General features: G+C 41.8%; 1 protein-coding gene across 2 annotated transcripts; it reads right to left on the bottom strand.

Annotated features, from left to right (window-relative positions):
* Nucleotides 1-2,518: 2,518 nt before the first annotated feature.
* On the bottom strand, nt 2,519-18,000 carry churc1 (churchill domain containing 1). Of its 2 annotated transcripts, XM_087990054.1 has the most exons (5): nt 12,959-13,155; nt 11,150-11,276; nt 7,118-7,253; nt 6,196-6,266; nt 2,519-4,496 (listed from the first exon to the last, which is right to left on the bottom strand). In XM_087990054.1, exons 1-5 carry the CDS (start codon nt 13,138-13,140, stop codon nt 4,404-4,406), a joined length of 609 nt encoding a protein of 202 aa, XP_087846180.1. In that variant the 5' UTR covers nt 13,141-13,155; the 3' UTR covers nt 2,519-4,403. The 2 variants fall into 2 exon arrangements, with proteins under 2 accessions (XP_087846180.1, XP_043554015.1); XM_043698080.2 differs by lacking the exons at nt 11,150-11,276; nt 12,959-13,155 and adding an exon at nt 17,844-18,000.
* Nucleotides 18,001-19,906: the final 1,906 nt, after the last annotated feature.

Here is a 19,906-nt window from a genome sequence, read left to right as displayed (position 1 = left end):
TGGCAGATCTATTCCACCTTGACCCTTGAAAACCACTAAGCAACATAAGTAGCTGCTTACCATTTCCTATCTCTAGCAACCACACCAATGCACAAAAGGTATTTCAAAACTTTTTTCCTCACAAAAGTTATTCTTAAATGTTGCAGTTGTAAAAGCAGTGAGTTTCCATTAGTAAAATCTCTTCTGCAATCCTGGAGACATTTTAGTAAAGATCAGTAGCTCAGTTTGCAGTTGAAGTTGTTGATCAGTTTGCATTTCAAAGGACAAACAAGCAGGAAACTCTCCATCAGAATATATGAGCATGAGCTTGCAGAATGTACAATGTAAAATACCATGCAGCAATTGCAAGAAACATTACATAGGACAAAATGGCAGGAAACTTGCTACCAGAATACGTGAGTGTCAATTTGAATAATGTGATATACAAAATACCATGCAGCAAATGCAAGAAACATTACATAGGACAGACAGGAAACTTGCCACCAAAATACATGAGCATCAGCTTGCACCAAAACGACACGACCAGGCCTCCCTCCTATCAATACCACAGACATAAAGGACACCAATTCAACTGGGACAATGCTACAATATAGGACAGGCTAAACAAAACCAGCTTGGGAATTGCTGGAGGCCTGGTATTCATCCTCTGGTTCCATAAACAATTACGGTGAAATAGACCCCATTTACAGACCACTATTGTACAAAACCAGAAGTAGAACCACCTGCTACAATGGACAGAACCATATAAATTCGGGGCAGATCACAATGACAGCCTTTCATCCAGAGGCTACACAGCACAGATGATGTCACCCAGGAGGGAGACAAAACGTTTGCAAGAAAACCAACCAGCTAAGCAACCAATAACTTCAAATTTAAAAAGAGTTTTGAATTCCAGTCTCAAGCAATACATAAGATCAATTCTAGTGAGTTTTGAGAAAAATTGTAACTCCAGTTGAGGTTCTGGATTTAGGTTCGCTCACTGAGCTGGAAGGTTTGGTTTCAGATGTTTCATCACCATACTAGGTAACATCATCACTGAGCCTTCGGATGAAGCACTGGTGGTATGGCCAGCTTTTTATTGATGTGTTTAAATTTCCTTGGGTTGATGATATCATTTTCTGTTCTTTTTCTTAGGGGGTGGTAAATGGGATCCAAGGCAATGTGTTTGTTGTAGATTCCAATTGGAATGCCATGCTCCTAGGAATTCTCACATGTGTGTGTGTTTGGCTTGCCCTAGGATAGATGGGTTGTCCCAGTCAAAGTGGTAGTCTTTGTCATCTGTATATAAAGATACTACTGAGAGTGGGTCATGTCTTTTTGTGGCTAGTTGATGTTCATGTATCCTAGTGGCTAGTTTTCTGCCCGTTTGTCCAATGTAGTGTTTGTTACAGTTCTTGCATGGTATTTTGTAAGTTACATTTGTTTTGCTTGATGTCTGTATAGGGTCCTTCAAGTTCATTTAGGAGAAAGTGAGGACTGCAGATGCTGGAGACAAGAGTTGAAAAGTGTGGTGCTGGAAAAGCGCAGCAGGCCAGGCAGCATCCGAGGAGCAGGAGAATCGACATTTCGGGCATAAGCCCTTCTTCAGCACCATAATTTTCAACTCCTTCAAGTTCATTAGCTACTGTTTTAGTGTGTTGGTGAATTTGTGGAAAATCAATTCTGTCCAGTAGGTGGTAATGCACTAGCTTTTAAACAGGAACTTAATATAGCAGCTACTGGCAAGTTTTATGGTATATATCAATGTATAGTATTTAAGGATAAAAAATGGAAGGCAATGTGTCCACCTGGTAAGTCAACAAATCAGCACAATTTGTGGGTCACCTCCCTAGTGCGACGGTCAAGGACATCTCTGATTGGTTGCATGAAATTCTTAAGGGGGAGGTTGAGCAGCCAGAGGTCTTTGGACAGATTGGTACCAAAGACATAAGGAGGAAAAGGGATAAGGTCCTAAAGAGTGATTTTAAGGAGTTAGGCAGAAGATTAAAATCCAGGACCTCAACAGTAGTATTTACTTACCGTGCCACGGGTTAGCAAGTGTAGGAAGAGTACGATCTGGCAGATGAATGCATGGCTTGAGAGCTGGTGCAGGGGACAGGATTCAGATTCTTGGATCATTGGGATCTCTTTGGGGCAGAGTTGATCCGTACAAGAGGAATGGGTTGCAGCTGAACTGAAGGGGATCAATATTCTGATGGAGAAATTTGCTAGAGCTATTTGGGAGTTTATGAACTTGTCTACCATGGGGGAGGTTAATCCAAAGCAGTAGGGAGACGAAAGAGAAGGTTGAGGACAGTCCAGAGGTTAATGAGAGCAAGTTCAAAAGCAACATCAGTGTTGGTAATGCCAGTACTACACAGGGTGGTCAGGAGCACAGTAGGAAGCAAGGGAAGTCTGGGTAGAACCACTTGGACATGTACTAATAGAGTTAGAAAGACTGGCATACAGCCTAGTTTTGTAGATCTGTTCAAATGCATTTGTTAATACAAGTGAAAAATATTTTGTGATCCACATTAGATGGTTGGAAACATGGCTTTATTTCAATGAATATTACAGTCACCAGAAAACACAAACTTCAAAATAGGAGATACTTGATGGTTCAGATTGTAAAGTTGCCTTTCACCAGAAGATAAAACTTTGATTCATTGAACAGAAGAACAAACAGATAAAATGACAGTGATGCACTTCAGTGAGACCCCCTTTCAGCATATCGTTATCTAATTAAATGGAAAGGAAGTGAAAACAAGATATTAAATTCTAAACACTTGAAAATCCAAATTAAGCATTTGGGAGCATTCTTCAATGCAAATTTTTAGTGCCTTTGAATGACAGAATACTTAATGAAGCCAAAAAGGTTTCAGAAAACATTCAAACAGCCCCAAGGTGACTTTCTCCACAAGCTACACATATTTAGAGGACTATCTTCTGAAAAAAAGGAAATAACATTCCAGTTCACTTCAGTACATTTTTTGTCACTTCCAGCATACTGAAAATTTCTAGAAACATAAATAATCTGAACCCTGTTAGAAAATGAAAGTTAATTGGCATTTATTCTTGCCAACACAACCTTTACCTGGAGTAAGGTACCATTTCAGATTGTCTCGTGACTTACTTTAAATCTAGCTTTCGTGAATTTTCAAGTTGAAATAAATTCATGCTGTCTGAAGATGGAGAGACGAAATATCTTTTTACTTTAAACCAACTGGGAGTTCAGAACGCCTACAGCAAAGGTTAACATTGTAACAACATAGCTGAATTTTAAGGTGCTCTAAATTGATTTGGTCAATCACTAATGTGGGCTTTTAGGCTGCAATGACGAAATAAGAAATTTACAAATGTATATGGATAGGTTAGGTGAACAGGCCAAAATCTGGCAGATGAAATTTAATGTGAATAAATGTGAGGTTATCTATTTTGGTCAGAAGAATAGAAAGGCAACTTGATGGAGTGAAACTTCACAGTGCTTTAGTGCAGAGGGATCCGAGTGTCCTTGTGCATGAATCATAGAAAACTAACAATCAGGTACAGTAGGTAATATAGGAAGGAAAATGAATTTTAGCATTTACTGCTAAAGGAATTGAGTATAAGAGTAGAGATGTAGAGATGCAATTCAGAGAAGTTATTTCCCTCAAAGGGTTGTGAATCTGTGAAATTCATCACACCAGAGTACAAAGGATGCCGGGAAATTAAGTAAATTTAAGGAGGCGAGAGTTTTTAATGAATAATGGTTGAAGAGTCATGGAGAGTGGCAGAAAAGTGGAGTTGAGAACAAGATAAGATGAGCCATAATCACATTAAATGGTGGAACAGGCTTGAAATTATGAATTTCCTATTCCTGGTCCCACCTCTTACGTTCTTATATCATAATCAGCTACAACAGAGGTCTAACATTTTTAGTGGCCTTGTAAATTGCTGCATGAACAATTGAGAGGCAAAGAAAAATTTTGTCCTACAGATCTACTAGAGACTGATTCAAAAACATGATGTCCAGTCTTCACAAGAAACAAAAAATATTAACAGAGTAGAGATTTGTTTTGCATCACTCTTTGTAAATGAAATTTAATGCAAAGCATAATTTCTCTCAGACAACACTCATTTGCTTCAACTTGAAAGATCACTAACATTATACATTTGAAATCTACAAAAGTCATTCTGAAATAGTAGAGCTACAGGTCAGTGCTGGTTATGGCAGCATTCACAAGAATAAAAGCAAATCAATATTCATTCTGGAAAGAGTAGTACATTAATGGACCTCCTTTAGTGATGAATAAAAAATAACCGCTGTTTTTTTATTTAAAATCTGATCCCAGTTTAGCATGGTAACTAGAAATCCTATCTCCAGCTAGAATTGCCATTCTGCACTCCCTAAAGTGCCTGTTGTGCATTGTGCAGAAACAGAGCTTTCAGAAAAGAGGGGCCATCTGCCGAGGATCATCCGGCAATATACTGATCGTGTCTTCTGCTTTTCCACACAACATACACAACATGGTGTATTCCTGGAGAAAGAGGGGAGAAATAGTCAGCATCAGTACCATTGGAAGGATATGACTGTTGACTACATGTTAAACATTGTTACTGTGAAATGCAGTTTGGACCGGAAATTTTAAACAGGTCTTCCAAAACTCTCCTAATAAAACCAAAACAAGAAACTAAAGCACGTAGATCAATACCTGAAGAAAACACTTGCCACTTAGAGAATGGCCAAATAGTACAGTACCATTAAGCTATGAGAAAAGGTAATTCCACACAGAATTTGTTTCCGTGCACTTCACAAATGATACATGTCTGTTAAATCTACAAATAAAAATAGTATTTGAAAACCTCCTCCAAAGAAAAAAACAGACACTATTTCAGTCCATTGAAGGTGCAGTAACGAGAATAAGAATTCTGATGCATTGTTCAAAAGTTGCACAAGTGCCCTGATTAACTTGGCCCTCTTCCTTATACATGAATTAGGAAGAACAAGCCACTCAGACCTTTGTTCTTACACCGACATTCAATAAGATCACGGCTGATCTGACTACTCCATCTTTCCACTTATCCTCTAATAAACGTTCACCTCCAGCTTCTCAAGAATCTACCTGTCTATTCCCACCTCAAAAATATTCAAATACTCTTTGCACCCTTTTGATGAATAGGGTTGAGCATCTTTGGAAGTCTGAGACAAAAAAAATCCTCCTCACATCTCTTAAATGGATGACACTTTATTCTTAAACACTGACTCTTCAGCTCAAGATTCTCTCAGAAAAAGAAACAACCTTTCCACATGCATGGTCATGCTCCCTCAGGATTTCATAAATTTTAACCAAGTCATACCTTATTCTTCTAAATTCCAGATAAATCAAAGCTGCCTTCCCTCTTTTCCATCAGACATGTTATTCATTTCAGATTATAGTCCAGTAAACCTTTTCCGAACTGCTCCAACTATAACTTACAAGAGCATGGCACTGGAAAAGCACAGCCGGTCAGGCAGCGTCCAAGGAGGAGGAAAATCAACATTTCAGGCAAAAGCCTGATGAAGGGCTTTTGCCTGAAACGTTGCTTTTCCTGTTCCTCGGATGCTACCTGACCGACTGTGCTTTTCCAGTACCATACGCTCCACTCTAATCTGCTGTCCTCACTTTTGCCAACGATATTTATGCCCTCCCTTAAATAAGGAGACAAATACTGTACATAATATTCCAGATATGGTCTCACTTTTACCTTATATGACTGAAGCACAAGATTTGTACTTTTGTATCCAACACCTCTCACAATAAATAATACTAAGTTAGAGTAATTTGACCTTTCAAATTCTAAAATGAAAGAAACTCAAGTTCAAACCCTCAAAAAAACCCACGTCACTCTCTGAAATTTACATTATGCTCCTATTGAAGAAATGTTCACAGGTACAAAGCAGGCCTAACATATCAGTTCATTTTGTTCAATTATATAAAAAGATCACAACATGACAATGAATGTGAAAAGACATCAGTAGCTATCTAAATTTAACAGAAACTCAGTTGAGAAGGAAAAAAATCATAGTGAAACAAGGCTATCTAACCTTGTGAGCTTTTCAAAAAGCTTGTCTGATATAGTGATGTAACTGAAACAAAACCACAACCTCTAAGAAACTAATCAACAGCACTGCAGGTGGTGGAAAGGAAAATTATTTTGAGAATTACAGTAAAAAACAAATCACTGAATAAACCTTACCTGGTAATCATCAACAACAGTGAATGTGTACTCATGTTGTGCTATAATATGGTGGCAATTTTGACAGACATCTGCAAGAAATAATGTAACACAGATTATAGTTAAAAGGCAGCAAATGGATCTAGTTCAGAAATGGTGTTATACTGAAGCACAATATATCAGTAATAGTCAATCTCTGAGGGGTCTCGATGATGTAAAGCTTCAAAGTAAGCCATAAGTGGCTAATAAGCGTCACTTGAAACTCCAGTAGAAAACAAGAGCCATGAAATCACTTTGTATATTGTACACTACTTGCTGGGAACTTTATGGGCATGAGTTTATTTTCAGAATTTTTCCAAAGGCAGCTGATGACACACTGAAAGGTTAATGACGGTTAGAAAATCACTGCATGTTTATTGAGTGCCAATCAAAAATGATTATACATAAATAATGCACCTGGCATTTGATTATTTCACTATTACATTGGCATAGTCAGTGAATCTAATCTCTCTTCTCTCTGCATCTAAATAGCAAAGCAATAAAATTGGAAAAATCTGCACAAGAACAAATTCAAAGCAGATCAGTTATTTAAGGCTTCAAATTACATGGCTAGAAACAAACTAAGTTTCTGAAGTTCCTCTATCTGCTATTTCAGGGATTTGAAATACTTTTGTTAAAGGAACAGGTCAGACAATCTGTCACAAATACCATCAACATGCCACATTAATATTCCAGCTCTGCTAAGACAATATGCTGTTATGACAGTTACAGTGCATTAATCCAGATGGATACGTTTACGGACTCTTTTTATTAATATATCAATTAACAGCTAAAAAAACTGGACACTATATTCTAAACTCACGTCATCTCATAGAGAAAACAAACATCTGAATGTTTCCATCTTATTGCATAAAAGACAAGGATTCCATAGTTAAAAACTTACGGTCATATGTAACAATTTCTTCTCCATCATCATCATCTTGGGTTCGATTAGTAATGAGCACAAAGTCTCTTTTACTGCACTTGGCACAACCCACATAATTTAACAGAAAAGATCCATTCTCCAAACAAGTGTTACCCTGTATAGGAATGAAAGAAAAGTGGATTCACACACAAAATTCCTTGCACCACCTAGTTTTATAAATAGCTTTGTAACATGTATATTTCCTAATCAGTGATGGCCCATTTCCAGGCCATTGGCAGTCCAATTCCAAAACCAGCTATAAAGAATTTAAACCAAGAGTAGAGAAGATAATTTGTTGCACAGTTTTACCAAAGAAGGATTTAAAAGTATTTAAGCAGCACAACAGACAGTAAGTATAATTCAGGAACAGAAAGAGCTGAGAAAGAGAACCTGTTGTCAGGCCATTTGCTCAAAGGCTAACACCAACATGAAAAAAACCTATTGAAGTGTTGGAATTTTAAAGGAACAATAATACTTTGGAGGTTTCCATGTGTAAATCATTTTAGCATGGCAGTCAAGATGGATAAACTTGTTAAAAATACTATTGGAATCCTGAGTTTTATAAGCAGAATACAGTATAAAAGAAGGAGGGGCATTTTAAAACATTTGAAATCATAGGTTAACTTCAGCTAGCATATTGTTCCTTATGGTCTGGGCGTTGGTACTCAAGATTTTTAAAAATTCATTCACGTAACAGGGGCAGTGCTGGCAAGGTGGGAGAGGTAGAGCAATGAACAGGTTGAATAAGTGACTCAGAGTAGAGGTCCTATGTTGGTGAAGGCATGCCCAGCAATTGAGGGTCAAGGAAAATCTAAGAGTGTGCATTCGAGGAGTTACGAGATCTTGGTGCAGTTTACAGGTGGAGGAGGCTGTGGAGATAGGGAGAGGTGAGGGTAGGTGCAGAAAGAAAATAAGGATAGCAATTTTTTACATGAAGGGATCAACAAATTAGGCAGCAATGTAGGTCAACGAGCAGAGCAGTGACAACAAGACATGGACTGAGCTTGGATATCCTTTATCCAGCGTATCAATAAAAAAAGTCAACATGGCAGTGCAGTGGTTAGCATTGCTGCCTAACAGTACCAGGGGACCCATTTTGATTTTAACCTCGGATGACTACGTGGAGTTTTCATGTTCTCCCAGTGTCTGCATAGGTTTCCATTGCATTTCAATTTCCAATTTCCTCCTCAAGTACAAGGATGTGCAGGTTAGGTGGATTAGTCATGTGGGGCTACGGGGACAAAGGAAATATTTTTCAGTGCAGACTTGATGAACCGAATGTCCTCCACCTCACTGTAGGGATTTTGTGATATGGAAGGTTTTGGATGAACTGAAAAGTATACACAGGCGGAGTTCTAGGTTATGTGAAAATACATGGATAATGGATTATAATCTACACTCTGCTCCATCTGAAGCTATCCACATAAAGTTGTAGAGTCGTATAGCATGGAAACACATCCTTCAATACAACTCACCCGTGTGGATCATACATCCCAATCTGACCTTGTCCCATTTGCCAGCATTTGGTCCATATCAATATGGTCTAAACCAATCCTATTGATACACCTATCCAGGTGCCTTTTGAATGTTGTAATTCTTACCTGCCTCCACCACTTCCTCTAGCAACTCGTTATCCTCCCCATCTCACTTTAAACCTATGCCTTCTGGTTTTGGACACCCCTATCCTGGGAAAAAGACCTTGGCTATTCACCCTAACCAAGCCCCTCATGATTTTATAAACTTCTATAAGGTCACGCCACAACCTCCAACACGTGAGGGGAAAAAAGCCCCAGTCTGTTCGTTAAAAGGACTTACCTCGAGAGTTAGTGGCCTCCATTTTCAGGAGCAGTGAGAAGCTGAGTGGGAACTGTCAAACTGCGCACTGGGAAAGTGATATATTTACACATGTAGTGTCTCTGGTTCAGTCACAGCCTAAATATACCAAGTGTAGTGTCTCCCACCCACCCTCCTCCTCCTCCTCCTCCTCTAACCAAAAAAAACTCTGTGGTGTGTGTTGATAAGGTAAGGGTTATCTATTTATATTTGTAATCATGTGCTTGGTTAAATTTTTTTTTCCTTTTCTTAATTTATCTATTATTTGGTTATTTGAAAAAGAACATAGTAGAGAAGTATTAGAAAATATTTAACTCAAATTTATATAAAGTAATAAAGTAATTAACTAAGTAGAAATAGCTGGGCAGGTGATGTGCTGTAGCTGTATGATGTGGGAGCTGGTTGATCTCATTGTGAACGGCAGTGACCACATCTGCAGCAAGTGTTGGTTGCTGGAGGAACTCCGGCTCAGAGTTGATGATCTGGAATCTGAGCTTCAAACACTGTGGCACATCCAGGGGGGGGAAGAGTTACTTGGATAGGGTGTAGGTTTGCTCGCTGTGCTGTGGTTTGATATCCAGACATTTCATTACCTGGCTAGGTAACATCATCAGTGGTGACCTCCAAGTGAAGCGAAGCTGTTGTCTCCTGCTTTCTTTCTAGAAAGCAGGAGACAACAGCTTTGCTTCACTTGGAGGTCACCACTGATGATGTTACCTAGCCAGGTAATGAAATGTCTGGATATCAAACCTACAGCTTAGTGAGCAAACCTACACCCTATACCTCAACCTGAGCTACAAACCTTCACAAACCTTGCAGTTACTTGGATGCTTTGTTTCGGGAGGCAGTCACACCTGGTAGATTAAGTAATTCAAATTCAGTTAGTGATCAGGGACAACAGGGTGTGATTGCAAGTGAGGCAGGTAGGAGGATCCTGAGTTCAGGATTGGAGGAGCCTCAGCCCTTGACCTTATCCAACAGGTATGAGATGCTTGCTCCCTGTGTGGTTGAGGAAAAGGGCTGTGAGGAAGATGAGCCAGCTGACCACGGCACCATGCTGCAGATGACCATTCAAGAAGGGGGAGCAATAAGACAAGTGGTAGTTATAGTGGATTCTACAATTAGGGGGACAGATAGTATCCTTTGCAAGCCAGATCAGCAGTCCCGCACAGTGTCATGCCTGCCCAATGTGAGGGTGCAGGACATCTCTGACCGGCTTGAAAGGATATTCAAGCGGGAGGGAGAGGATCCAGTTGTGGTCCATGTTGGGACAAACAACATAGGCAAGGCGAGGATGGAGGACCAGTTTGGGGATTATCAAGCACAAGGAACGAAGGGTCATAATCACTGGATTACTGCCCGTGCCACGTGCAAATTGGCTTAGGGATAAGAAAATTAGGGAAGTAAACATGTGGGTAAGGGAGTGACGTGTGAAAGATTTCATGGGGCATCAGTTTTGGAACTGGAAGGATCTGTACCAATGGGATGGTCTCCACCTGAACTGATCTGGAACCAGTGTTCTAGGGAAAATGACAAATAGGGTGGTCACTAGGGCTTTAAACTAGTGAGTCGGGGGGGACGGGAAGGGATAACGACAGGAAGTATGATGGTAAATAAAAAGGTAAGCAGCAGGTTAGCACGTGCATAGAAGGGTTTAAGTACAGGTCAGAGTATGAAAAAAGTAAAAAGGAAGGATAACTCAGGACATATTATTAGAGATGCTGGAAATCATGATGGTAAGAAAGCTAGCATAAGGGCACTTTACCTGGATGCTCATAACATTCGCAACAAGGTCAATGAGTTAACGGCACAAATCATCATGAATGAATATGATTTTTAGCCATTACAGAGACATGGTTACAGGATGGTCACGACTGGAAGTTAAATACCCAGGGGTATCAGATATTTGGAAAGACAGACAGGAAGGTAAGGGAGGTGGTGTTGCTCTGATATTCAAGGATGACATCAGGGCAGTGCTGAGAAATGATATAGGTTCTATGGAGCCTAAGGCTGAATCCATTTGGGTGGAAACTAGAAATTCTAAGAAGAAAAGGTCATTGATAGGTGTACTCTATGGGCCACCAAATAATAACATCACATTGGGGCAGGTAATAAACAAAGAAATAACTAATGCCTGTAAAATTGGTACAGCAATTATCATGGGGAAGTTTAATCTACATGTAGATTGGTCGAACCAGCTCGTTCTGGGTAGCCTCGAGGTGGTGTTCGTTTGTGTATCCACGACAGTTTTCTTGAACAGCATGTAATGGAACCGACGAGGAAGCAAACTATCCTAGATCTGGTCCTGTGTAAGAGACAGAATAATTAATGACCTCATAGTTACGGATCCTCTTAGAAGGAGTGATCAAAGTATGGGTGAATTTAGAATACAGATAAAGAGTGTGAAGATAAAATCCAATTCCAGGATCCTGTGCTGAAACAAGGGAGACTACAATAGAATGAGGGAGCACTTGGCTAAAGTAGATTGGAAACAAAGAGTTTATGGTGGGACAGTTGACAAGCAGTGGAGGACTTTCAAAACAATTTTTCAAAGTGCTCAGCAAAAGTATAATCCAGTGAAAAAGGAGGACTGTAAGAAAAAGGTAATCTGCCATAGGTGTCTAAGGAAATAAAGGAGGCTGTCAAATTGAAAGAGAAGGTATACAAAATGGCCGAGAACAGTATGAAATTAGATGGTGGGGAAAACTTTAAAAGTCAACAGAAAGCCACAAAAAGAGCTATAAAGAAAAGTAAGATAAAAAATGAGAAAAGAAACTCGCACAGAATATAAAGACAGATAGCAAAGGTTTCTATAAATACATAAAATGAGAAACAGTGGCTCAAATAAATGTAGGTCCTTTAGAGGATGAGAAGGGGCATTTAGTTATGGGATATCATGAAATGGCCAAGGCATCGAATAGGTATTTTGTATCAGTTTTCACAATGGAGGACACCAATAACATGCCAATAATTGACGAAGGTAGGTGAGGACCTGGAAACAATTACTATTACAGAACAAAGTTAAAAATTACACAACACCAGGTTATAGTCCAACAGGTTTAATTGGAAGTGTGATTTTTAACTTTGTACACCCCAGTCCAACACCGGCATCTCCAAATTATTACAGAACAGCTAATGTTGGGCAAGCTAATACAGCTAAGGATAGACAAGTCTCCTGGCCCTAATAAGGGAGGTGGTGCAGCTCTGATATTCAAGGACGACACCAGGGTACCAAAAGAGATAGTGGGAGAAATAGCAAGTGCACTGGGGGTAATTTTCCAAAATTCGCTGGACTCTGCGGCAGTCCTAGCAGAATGGAAAACAGCAAATATGACACCACTGTTTAAAAAGGGAGGTAGGTAAAAGATGGGGAATTATAGACCAGGTAGCTTAACCTCTATAATGGGGAAGATACTTGAGTCTATTTTCAAGGAAGAAATAAATCAAGTACTACATCTCGTTGGGTAGGTCATGCTTAACAAATCTTTTGGAATCCTATGAAGACATTACGAGCAAGGTGGACAACAGGAATCCAGTTGATGTGGTGTACCTAGACTTCCAAAAGGCCTTCGACAAGGTCCATGCAAGAGGTTGCTGCATAAGATAAAGATGCATAACTTTACAGGTAAAGTATTAGCATGGATAGAGGATTGGTTGACTAACAGGAAGCAAAGAGTGGGGATAAATGTGTGCTGTTCTGGTTGACAATCAATCAGTGACTAGTGGTATGCCTCAGGGATTAGTTTTGGACTGCATTATTCATAATTTATATATATCATTTGCATTTGGGGACCACGTTTAGTGTGTCAAAGTTTGCTGATGTCACTAAGATAAGTGGCAAAGCAAAATGTGCAGAGGACTGTGAAACTTTGCAGAGGAACAGAGATACTTTTAAGTGAGTGGGCAAAGGTTTGGCAGATGGAATACAATGTTAATAAATGTGAAGTTATCCATTTTGATAGAAATAACAGTAAAAAGGATTATTACTTGAATGGTACAAAGTTGCAGCATGCTGCTATGCAGAGGGTCATGGGTGTCCTTGTCCATGAATCACAGAGGGTTGGTTTGCAGGTACAATAAGTAATTTGGAAGGCAAATGAAATTTTGTCCTTCACAGAGTCGTAGAGATCTACAGCACAGAAACAGACCTTTCGGTCCAACTTGTCCATGCCGACCAGATATCCTATCCCAATCTAGTCCCACCTGCCAGCTCCTGGCCCATATCCCTCCAAACCCTTCCTATTCATATACTCATCCAGATGCCTTTTAAATGTTGCAATTGTACTAGCCTCCACCACTTCCTCTGGCAGCTCATTCTATACACGTACCACCCTCCCAGTGAAAAAGTTGCCCCATAGGTCTCTTTTATGTCTTTCGCCTCTCACCCGAAACCTATGCCCTCTAGTTCTGGACTCACCTACCCCAGGGAAAAGACTTTGTCTACTTATCCTATCCATGCCCCTCATTACTAAAGTGATTGAGTTTAAAAGCAGGGAGGTTATGTTGCAGCTCTGGGGAGGCCACACCTGGACTACTGCATGCAGTTTTGGTCTCCTTACCTGAGAAAGGACGGCTCTGGAGGGGGTGTGAAGGAGGTTCACTAGGTTGATTCTGGAGTTGAGGGGGTTAGCTAGGAGGAAAGACTGAGTAGACTGGGATTATATTCATTGGAATTCAGAAGAATGAACCAGGGGATCTTATAGAAACATAAAATTATGAAAGGAATAGATAAGATGGAAGTAAAGAGGATGTTTTCACTGGCAGGAGAGACTAGGACAAGAGGGCATAGCCTCAAGATTAGAAGGAGCAGATTTTGGACTAAATTGAGAAGGGACTTCTTCACCCAGAAAGTTGTAAATCTATGGAATTCCTTGCCCAGTGAAGTAGTTGATATTACTTCATTAAACGTTCTTAAAGCTAAGATTTTCTTGTGAACAATATAGGAACTAAGGGACGTGGCGAGAGCGCTGATCTGCCGATTCCTCAGTAACAAGCCCAAACAAGCAGATACAACACATCCAGAAACCCTGATCACTTTACCCTACATCAAAGATATCTCTGAAATGACTTCCAGACTATTCAGACCCCTTTGCATCATGCTAGCCCAAAAACCTACCAAGACACTAAAACAGCAACTAATAAAAAGACCCTATACCAACAACAAGCAAAACGAATGTCATTTATGAAATACCTTGCAAGGACTGTAACAAACACTACATTGCTCAAAGGCAGAAAACTAGCCACCAAGATACACGAACATCAACTAGCTACAGAAAGACATGACCCATTATCACTAGAATCCTCACATACAGTTAAAAGAACACCACTTTAACTGGAATAACACATCCATCCGAGGACGAGCCAAACAGAGACACGCATGAGAATTTCTTGAAACATGGCATTCCAAATGGAACTCTAAATAAACACATCAATTTGGGCCCCATCTACCATCCTCTGAGAAAAAGGACTGGAAATGACATCACCCACCCAAAGAAACCTAAGCACATAAATAGAAAGTGGGACATACCACCAGCACTTCGCCGGAGGCTCACTGATGATGTTACCTAATATGGTGACAAAACGTCTGAAAACAAACCTTTCAGCTCAGCGAGCAAATGTACATCCAGAACCTCAACCTGAGCTACAAATCTTTTTTTAACAAAATCACTTTCCATGATATCACTCGAGAGAAATGCCACAGTTTGCATTTACACAATGGTCTTTCTTTCAGTTGAAATTGTTACTCACCCTGAAGCAAGGCTTCACTGACAGTAGCATCCTACCAACTTACACAGGAAACAATCAGATGCTGCTGCAGACTGAAGACCATTTATTATACAGATCATCTCAACCATACTGCCTTCTACTCTCAACTAACATCCAAAAATGAAGGCAGCAACTAATATACTATTCTGAGCACCCTACAAGTAGAAACTTTGTAATGCACTATTACATTTAAAATGCACCACAAACTAATAACCAATCACTATTTGAAGCTATATCAAATCTTATTTTACTTAGAAGAGAGGAGCAAATGCATGGTAGTCAAATTCACAAACATCACCAAGGTAGGTACAAAAGTAATAGCAAGTTGCAGATGGATACGGATAGTACAAGTGAGTGGAGAAAGATGGACCACAGCATAAAATGCCAGATGAAATATAATATCAAAATGGTCACCTTCACAGGAAATAATATTACTTAATGGGAGAATGACTGTAGAATGTGAATGTAGATTTGCTTGCTGAGCTGGCAAGTTCATTTTCAGATGTTTCGTCACCATACTAGATAACATCTTCAGTGAGCTTCCGAATGAAGCTGTAGAATTCCAATGTGTAAAGGGATTTAGGTGCTTTGGTATATAACGATAAAATGTTAGTTATGCATACACAGCAAGTAAGGAAGAGACTAATGAGATGTTAACCTAATTATAAGAGGAATTCAGCATAAAGGTAAAAAGGTTATGCTTCAGTTATACAGGATACTGGCAAAACCATATCACAGAAGTTTTAGAGTGCAGAAGATGATCAGTTAATCCATTATGCTACACCACATATCCCTTTTCCTACTTTCCAACCTTGTAAAGTGAGTTTACTAATTCCTGTTGAGGCCCATCTCTGCTCAGGAGTGTCTCACTTACCACCCTCAGAGGGACTTTCATCATATTGGATTCCAACATCCTTTGGATGAAAAAGTGGTTTACAGATTCTCCAGCATGTTTTTCAGTCCTTATGCATTCAAAGTGAAGAGGCAGTATTTTCTAAATGTATAACCCTTAAAAATACTTAATTCAAAATAACCTGGAGTTTTTTTTTTATTCATTCATGGAAATATGGGTATTGCTGGCTGGTCAGCTTTTATTGCACAGCCCTATCCTGCCCTTAAGGTGGTGATGGTAAGCTGCCTTCTTGAACTGCTGCAGTCCACCTGCTGTAGGTTGAGCCACAATGTCATTAGGGAAGGAATTCCAGAATTTCGACCCAGTGACAGTGAAGGAATGGTGATATATTTCCAAGTCAGGATGGTGAGAGGCTGGAAGGGGATTGTGATGTGGTCCCAAGTATCTGCTACAATTGTCAGAGAGCCACACAGTCATACAGCACACAAAAAAAAGACTCTTTGGACAAACTAGTCCATGCTGACCTAGTTTCCTAAACTGAAGTAGTCCCATTTGCCTGCTATTAGCCCATATCTCTCTCCTTCGACATGGATACGACCATGGGCTTGGAAGGTTACATATGAGGATCTTTGGTGAATTTCTGCAGTGCACGTTGCAGATAGTATACATAGTGGCTGCTGCTGAGCATCGGTAGTGGAGGAAGTGCATGTTTGTTGATGTGGTGCCAATCAAGTGAGTTGTTTTGGGTTGGGTCAACCAAAATAAAGAGCAAAACTGCCAAATACAGTCTTAATACCAACATTACTTCTTTGTTCAGTTTCTTAACACTAACTAAGGTAGCAACAGACATGCTAAATCAGCATTGAATAAAGGTAGGGATTTTAGACCAAGTTTCCATACCACGATGTAGCATTGTATGTCCATCAGGTAATAAATGGCATACATTGCTGAATAGTTTGTGAAGACTCACATATTAATAGAGAACTGAAAACCATAAAATCAAGTCGCTACAAGGATTCAATAACTTCAGTATAGGAAGAAACAAATTGGGAGAAAACTACTTTAAGCATGAGTTCAGACAATGAACCAAGTGTCCATCAAGTTAATCCCCATCACAAAGCAGTAAATACTGGAATTCTGTTCAAGAACGAACTGCTGACCAACTATGCCAGTTTGTATATACATTACGCCATTTCACCCATGTGAGAAACCATGCCTTTCAATTTACATATTCCTCCAACAGATACCAACTTCAAAAGAAAAGACTGGAATAATATCCAAGAGTAATTGACAGAGCTCACACACACATTTAAACATACCCAGCTCTACCATTTTTTTAATAGGAGAAATACAGAAAACAAACACCAAGCAAATCAAAGAAAGTGGTCTTATAAACGTAGACAAGGATGACACCACATGACAGGGAGGTGCATTGGATGCTGCAGTAAAGGTTAGTTTAACAAGCCTAACTTAAACTGTGTCAAGGTATTGTGTCCCAAGTTCATTTCTGTGAAGTTTATCTGCTTGTTTAATCAACAGAAGCAAGGCAGTGCCATAGAATACTTCCTCTCAAACAGTCACTTGGGACAGAGGATGACTCCCTTCCATTGAGTGCCCAATCAGTGCTGAACCCACAGCCCACCATAGGTCATATATTTGTTGAAAGAAGGAAGTGGGATGCTTGGCTTTCCACACACCCTTCCCCTAATACAGTATTTGCGCTTGGTCTCCGCCTGGGCTGATCAGAGATTGACTTCTACAGGGATGCCTCTCCTTGAACTGAGGCAGTTTCGGGCTCCCAAAGGTCGCTGGGGATATCGGCCATTGTCAAAAGTCATCCCTCATTGGGCTGGGACTTAGCGGCTGAACAAGAAGGTGCAGGCAGGGATCCTGATCATATCTGAAATAACTGGAGGGAACGTGAGGGAAGAGCTGGAGAGAGAGAGAGTGAGAGAGAGAGAGAGAGAGGGGAGGGGAGGGGAGGGGAGGGGAGGGGAGGGGAGGGGAGGGGAGGGGAGGGGAGGGGAGGGAGGGGAGGGGGGGAGAGGGGAGGGAGGGGAGGGAGGGGAGGGAGGGGGGGAGGGGAGGGGGGGGAGGGAGGGGGGGGAGGGGGGGGAGGGGGGGGGGGAGGGGGGGGGGGGAGGGGAGGGAAGAGCTTAACCACAGCCAGGAAGGAGACGAGGGGCCGAACTGTTGAGCTGCGTTTTTAACATCTCTTTCCCCTCCCCGCTTTGACCGGAGCTATGCTCTCACCCGCTCGGGATACTCCTTCTGAACGCAGCCCGCGCACATCCCGCAGCCGTTAAAAGCCGGTACAATTCAAATTCAAATCATCATCCTCCCCCACCCCACAAGGTGGGCTCGAGACGGGCTCCGTCGCTGCCGAATGACCTCACAGCCCCACCAACTCTCGCGAGACGAGCCCACGCCCCGAGTCAAACGGCACCGAGAAGATCAATAAAGTTGCAGCATTCAAAGAGCGGCGGCAGGAGAGTGAGAGGCGGAAGAAATGGTAGATTCTGAAATCCGAAATAGACAGGCAGCATCAGGAATCGGAGAAATCGATGTTTCGGGTGTAACCCTTCTTCAGGAGTGGGGGTGGTTGTAGGGGGGAGCTGGAGGTAAAGGGGGTGAAGTGGGGATAGGTGAAGATAGGTAGAGGGTATGACCTGGTTGGTCAATGGGAGCAATGAATCTGGTTGGTGGTAGTGGAATGGAGGGTGAAGACCGTCCTGTTTCACACCTCCCCCCTTCCCTCCAAGGCCCCAAGGGATACTTCCATATCCGCCACAAATTCACCTGCACCTCCAAACACATCATCTGTTGCATCCGCTGCACCCGATGTGGCCTTCTCTATATTGGGGGGACAGGTCGCCTACTTGCGGAATGTTTCAGAGAACACCTCTGGGACACCCGGACCAACCACCCCATGGCTCAACACTTTAACTCCCACTCCCACTCCACCAAGGACATGCAGGTCTTTGGACTCCTCCATCGCCAGACCATGGCAACACGACGGTTGGAGGAAGAGCACCCCATCTTCTGCCTGGGAACCCTCCAACCACAAGGGATGAACTCAGATTTCTCCAGTTTCCTCATTTCCCCTCCCCCCACCTTGTCTCAGTCAAATCCCTCGAATTCAGCACCGACTTCCTAACCTGCAATCTTCTTCCTGACCTCTCTGCCCCCACCCCACTCCGGCCTATCACCCTCACCTTGACCTCCCTCCACCTATCGCAATTCCAACGCCCCTCCCCCAAGTCCCTTCTCCCTACCTTTTATCTTAGCCTGCTGGACACACTTTCCTCATTCCTGAAGAAGGGCTTATGCCCGAAATGTCGATTCTCCTGTTCCTTGGATGCTGCCTGACCTGCTGCGCTTTTCCAGCAACACATTTTCAGCTCTGATCTCCAGCATCAGCAGTCTTCACTTTCTCCTGTTTCTACAAGTCCCACCTTCTCCAGAATGAGCCCCAATTATCCAAGAACCTGAAACCCTTCCTCCTGCACCATGCTTGCAGCCACGTGGAAGATGAGGTGCTGTTCCTCAAATTTGCGGTGTGGTTTGTTTTGGCAATGGAGGAGCCAAGGATGGCCATGTTGGAAAGCGAGTGGTTGGGGGAATTGAAATGGGCAGTGACTGGGAGGTCCATTCGGCACCTGCGGGCCTGGCTGCGATGCTTGGTGAACTGTTCCCTATGTTTACGTTCTGTCTGTCAAGTGTGGAGAATCACATATTGGGAGCACGTGATGCAGTAAACTAGGTTGGAAGTGAGGTAGGTGAACCTCTGTCTCACCTGGAAGGACTGTTTGGGGTCCTGGATGGAGGTGGGGGGGAAGGGTGGTGAACTGGCATGTTTTACATCTTTTTCAGTTGCAGGGGAACGTACTTGGAGGGGGGGTGGGGGGAGAATCCATGGGGAGAGTGGCACAAACCAAGGACTGTTGAAGGGAACAGGCCTTGTGGAAGGCAGAGAGGGCTGGAGACGGGAAGATGTTCTTGGTTGTGGGGGTCTAGTTGCAATTGGCAGAAGTGTTTAAGGATGAAGTGTTGGATGTGGAAAGTGGTGGGGTAGTCAGTGAGGACCAGGCGGACTGTCTTTATTGTGTTGGGGGTGTGGTGTTTAGAGCAGCAGAGCAGGGAATGGAGGTGGTGCGGCAAAGAGCTGTCTGGATGATGGGGAGGAGGAAAAGCAAGTTGTTCAAAGTAGGTGGACATCTGGGATGCTTGCGAGTGGAATGTCTCCTTGTCTGAGTAGATGCGGTGGAGGCGGAGGAATTAGGAAAAGGGATGGAGTTCTTGCAGGATACTGGGTG

Source organism: Chiloscyllium plagiosum, unplaced genomic scaffold, assembly GCF_037043375.1.
Source record: "Chiloscyllium plagiosum isolate Xiang-an unplaced genomic scaffold, Cpla_swu_hap1 HiC_scaffold_8, whole genome shotgun sequence".
Taxonomy (NCBI): domain Eukaryota; kingdom Metazoa; phylum Chordata; class Chondrichthyes; order Orectolobiformes; family Hemiscylliidae; genus Chiloscyllium; species Chiloscyllium plagiosum.
This window is presented reverse-complemented; position numbering and strand designations above follow the sequence as displayed.